The 3,944-nt window shown below is 48.8% G+C and overlaps 1 protein-coding gene across 5 annotated transcripts in view; it reads left to right on the top strand.

Moving 5' to 3' along the window:
- The window catches only part of dgkh (diacylglycerol kinase, eta), a gene marked incomplete at its 5' end in the record, with an annotated part of 49,519 nt that extends 45,960 nt beyond the window's left edge, over positions 1-3,559 (top strand). For 3 of the 5 annotated variants that reach the window (XM_079731223.1, XM_079731224.1, XM_079731222.1), the window contains 2 exons: positions 1,047-1,177; positions 3,286-3,559. In XM_079731223.1, coding sequence (XP_079587349.1) covers positions 1,047-1,177; positions 3,286-3,372 — 218 coding nt within the window. In that variant the 3' untranslated portion in view covers positions 3,373-3,559. The remainder of the gene's footprint in view (positions 1-1,046; positions 1,178-3,285) is intronic. The other 2 variants (XM_079731225.1, XM_079731226.1) reach the window with 1 other exon arrangement.
- Positions 3,560-3,944: the final 385 nt, after the last annotated feature.

Raw genomic sequence — 3,944 nt, 5'->3', positions numbered from 1 at the left:
CACACTGCCCATTTCACTGGAAGGCCATTGTCTGAATCCACTTGGGTTATATGTATGTGGACACATGTATGGTCTTTCTTGCCTGGGAGGTTGCTGAACACTGAATAGGCGGTCGCTTGTGAATCTGTGTGTTGGTGTCTCCAATGCAAAGCCGCTCTGGTCAAGATGGCCGACAGCAGGTGGTTCAGACGTCTCCTTGGTGTGTTAGGGACCGGTTGTTGATGGTTGTGGGCTGCACAGGCTTCCGTCTCCCCCCTTTTGACCTCCTACTTCCTCTCTGTGTTCTCATTGGTGGATAACCCGCATGCCTTTAGCCTACATGGAACGTCAGGGGCTCAGTACCTTGTTCTTACCAACCTTCTAAACCTCTGTTAACCCCGCCTACTTAATTCCAGCCGCCGCCGCCTCTTTTTCTACCTCTCACGTCCCCTCCCTTCCCTCCCTCTATGTCTCTCTCTGTCCACCTCTCTGTCTCTCTCTCTCTCTCTCTCTCTCTCTCTCTCTCTCTCTCTCTATTTGTGTGCTCTCTCTCCTATGATTGTTTAATTAATTTTTTTCCTCAGCTGTGGACGTGTAGCCACACATATGCCATATACTTCTGAAGAATTCTACAGTGTGTGAGGATGAGTGAGAGGAATAGAATGGGAGAGAGGGAGAGAGAAGACGTGAGAGAGAGAGAGAGAGAGAGAGAGAGAGAGAGAGAGAGAGAGAGAGAGAGAGCGAGAGAGAGATTTGTGAATGAGATTGTGAGATTGAGGTGTCTGTCTGTTTGTATGTGTATGTGTTCGTATGTGTGTGCATGCATCTGTGTGTGTGTGTGTGTGTGTGTGTGTGTGTGTGTGTGTGTGCGTGTGTGTGTGTGTGAGTTTAATATTTGAGTGGCACACTGAGCCCCTCTCTGCTTTGCTCTTTGGTTTGCTCTCTGTATGTGTGCGTGTGCGTGTTTGTGTGTGTGTGTTTTTGTGTGTGTGTGGGCCTGCATGCATACCTTTGTGTGTGTGTGTGTGTATGTGTGTGTGTGTGCCCGTGTGTGTGTATGTGAGCAGTAGAGAGGTGGGGCACAGAGGACGTGGGCGTCTGGCTGGAGCAGCTGAGCCTGGGGGAGTACCGGGACATCTTCACCCGCCACGACATCCGCGGCTCCGAGCTGCTGCACCTGGAGCGCAGGGACCTGAAGGTAAAACACACACACACCCACACACACGCAAACACCCGCCTCTCACGTCTCACTCCCTCACCAAATCCCTCCTTCCTCCTTTACACCCGAATGACCTCTCTCTTCCACTGCGGCACTCTTTGACTCTCACTCTCTCTCTCTCTCTCGCCTACTTCCTCCGTTTGGTCATTCAAATTCCTGTCTTCTTTTGCCTGTTTAACAATCGACCCTGTCCGCCACCTGGCGTGCCCTGGCTGCGCTGTGCCGTACCGTGATGTAGCGTACCGTGGTGGTGGTGCTGTGCTCTGCTTGGCTTCTCTCTCTGGCCTCGGGGGGGGGGGGGGTGAACTGCCTGCTGCTGCTGCTGCTGGTGGGGCTGCAGGGTGGGGCGCTGGAGTTAGCGGAGACCTATCAGTGTCTGACTGTGGATCCCAGACCGGCCGTCCAGCGTAGGGCGTAGGGCTCACCGACCGAGAGAGGGTCAGGGGGGTCGACAGGGTCAGGCCGGATGGGAAGATGGAGTACAGGAAGGGATGAAGGGGGCAGGGTTTGGTTGTTTCTCTTGATCTTTGACCTGTGTGAGGCTGAACTGAGGTTGAAAGGTTGTTTGTCTCCATCCATGTTCGTTGCGGACTGAGATCACCGGTGGTTTTTATCATGTGTGAATTTTATTGTTTGTATCGGATTGTAAGTGCATCAGTACACAGTGTGTGTCTGTCTGTCTGTCTGTCTGTCTGTCTGTCTGTCTGTCTGTCTGTCTGTCTGTCTGTCTGTCTGTCTGTCTGTCTGTCTGTCTGTCTGTCTGTCTGTCTGTCTGTCTGTCTGTCTGTCTGTCTGTCTGTCTGTCTGTCTGTCTGTCTGTCTGTCTGTCCGTCCGTCCGTCCGTCCGTCTGTCCGTCTGTCTTTCTGTCTGTCTGTCTGTCTGTCTGTCTGTCTTTCTGTCTGTCTGTCTGTCTGTCTGTCTGTCTGTCTGTGTTTGTTCAGCCGTGAAAAATGTCCACAGTCATAAGAATACAGAGCAAGATGGATCCACTATATTTACAATAAATGACAAAACACCAAGCACAAGGGAAATGATACTCATAATGCAAAACAACAAAACACTCATTTGTAACTTGTAAAGGTTGATCAATTAATTCATTATTAAATTCAAGAATATACTCCCATCATTTCCAAATTATACACAACCTCACAAACCCTCTCAGACCCGACCTCAGATATACGCTTCCATCCTCAGCTTGTATTTCTTTGCTCTGTATAATCATAATGTTTATATATATATATATATATACAACTTTAAGAGACAGGGTTAGCTGTGATGTATTGCTTTGTTGGGCGAGTCCTCAGACTTCGGTGCCTCTAAAACTATTTTGTCACTATTTGTGCCCACTTTGTACTATTTTGTTTGACTTTCTGAAAGAGAGACCTAATACCAAGAACCAAGAGTGATAGCAAAGCTGGCATAAGCAAAGTCATACATGTAAATTGAAATCGGTATGTTCACCACTTAACACAAGCAACAGACCCAGAAATGTGAGTCGTGTATAAAAGCAACTGTTGCAGTTCTCCAGAATTCTGATTTGAAAATGTGTTATTTTTGACTGTAAGTCTAAAGCTACGTTCGCATTGCAGGCATTAATACTCAAGACTGATGTTGCTTACATTGCAATGGCAGAGATCACAAATGTGTCAGATCTACCATCACATAATTATTTTCCTCACTTATATTCGAAACGGCTTATAGTGAATCGAGATACAAAATGAAGGAGCTGACTCAAGGGCTGGCGTGCTGTGGACATTGGGGATTGAACCCGGTACCTTTCAGTTTTGAGTCAAACACCAAAACCTGTTCTCCACACTGTTATGCCTCCTGTATACACAGGATCCATTGCAAAGGTGCCCCCACTTTGATTTGAAAAGACCAGATTCAATGTGAATGCTGTGAGAAAAATATGTCCATTTGTAATCTCAATCAGATCTGGGCCACTTCAGCCTGCAATGTTAACGTGGCCAAAGTAGAAGTGATCTAGCGTGTCTGCAATAAGGAGCAGGAGCGATTGGGGGGGCTAAGGCCTTGGACTTGGGTGGGACTCACTCTCTGCTCCTCCTCTCCTTGTCTCTCTCCACAGGATCTGGGGATATCGAAAGTGGGTCATATGAAGAGAATCCTCCAGGGAACTAAAGACCTGGCCAAATCCTCCATGGTTGACCTCTGACCTCTGAGAGCGGATGCCACACCTGCAGAGAGGGAAGAATGACCCTCCCCACCCCCCTTTTGTCGGGAAGGGTTTTGATCGGAGCGCCGTCTTGGAGCATCTGTTGAAATGCTCGGTTTTCCCGGGGAACAGGATTCAAATTGTTTATGCCTCAAGTCCGGGGGAGGGGGGAGGGAAGGAGAGGAGAATACCCTGTGACTTGGGACAGACACATGTGACATCCAGAGTTTAGTGTGTAGTGTAAGCTTTGTGCCAAAAGAAAGGAAAAACGAATTGAAGAAAGTAGATTTGGGGGAAAGGGGGGGGGGGGGGGGGAGAGATGCCTCACAACGTCTTTGGTCTTATAAGAAATACATATTAAAAAGCCATTTCTCACACCTTTCCACTCATGGCACACACACAAGACATCACGACCCTCAGGTTGCTGAGCGGTGGGCCGGTTACAGGCGGCCCTGTCGGAGTAGCAAAACCAAGGACTTCCAGGAGCGTTGCCACGCGGGACGCCGTGCAGAGCTGGTTTCAGTTCCCACTGTCAGCACTTGAACCATTGCAAACGACTGAAAGTAGCACGA

Source organism: Pollachius pollachius (genome assembly GCF_949987615.1).
Source record: "Pollachius pollachius genome assembly, chromosome: 3".
Taxonomy (NCBI): Eukaryota; Metazoa; Chordata; class Actinopteri; order Gadiformes; family Gadidae; genus Pollachius; species Pollachius pollachius.
The sequence above is the reverse complement of the archived record's forward strand: the minus strand, read 5'-3'. Positions and strand labels throughout refer to the sequence as shown.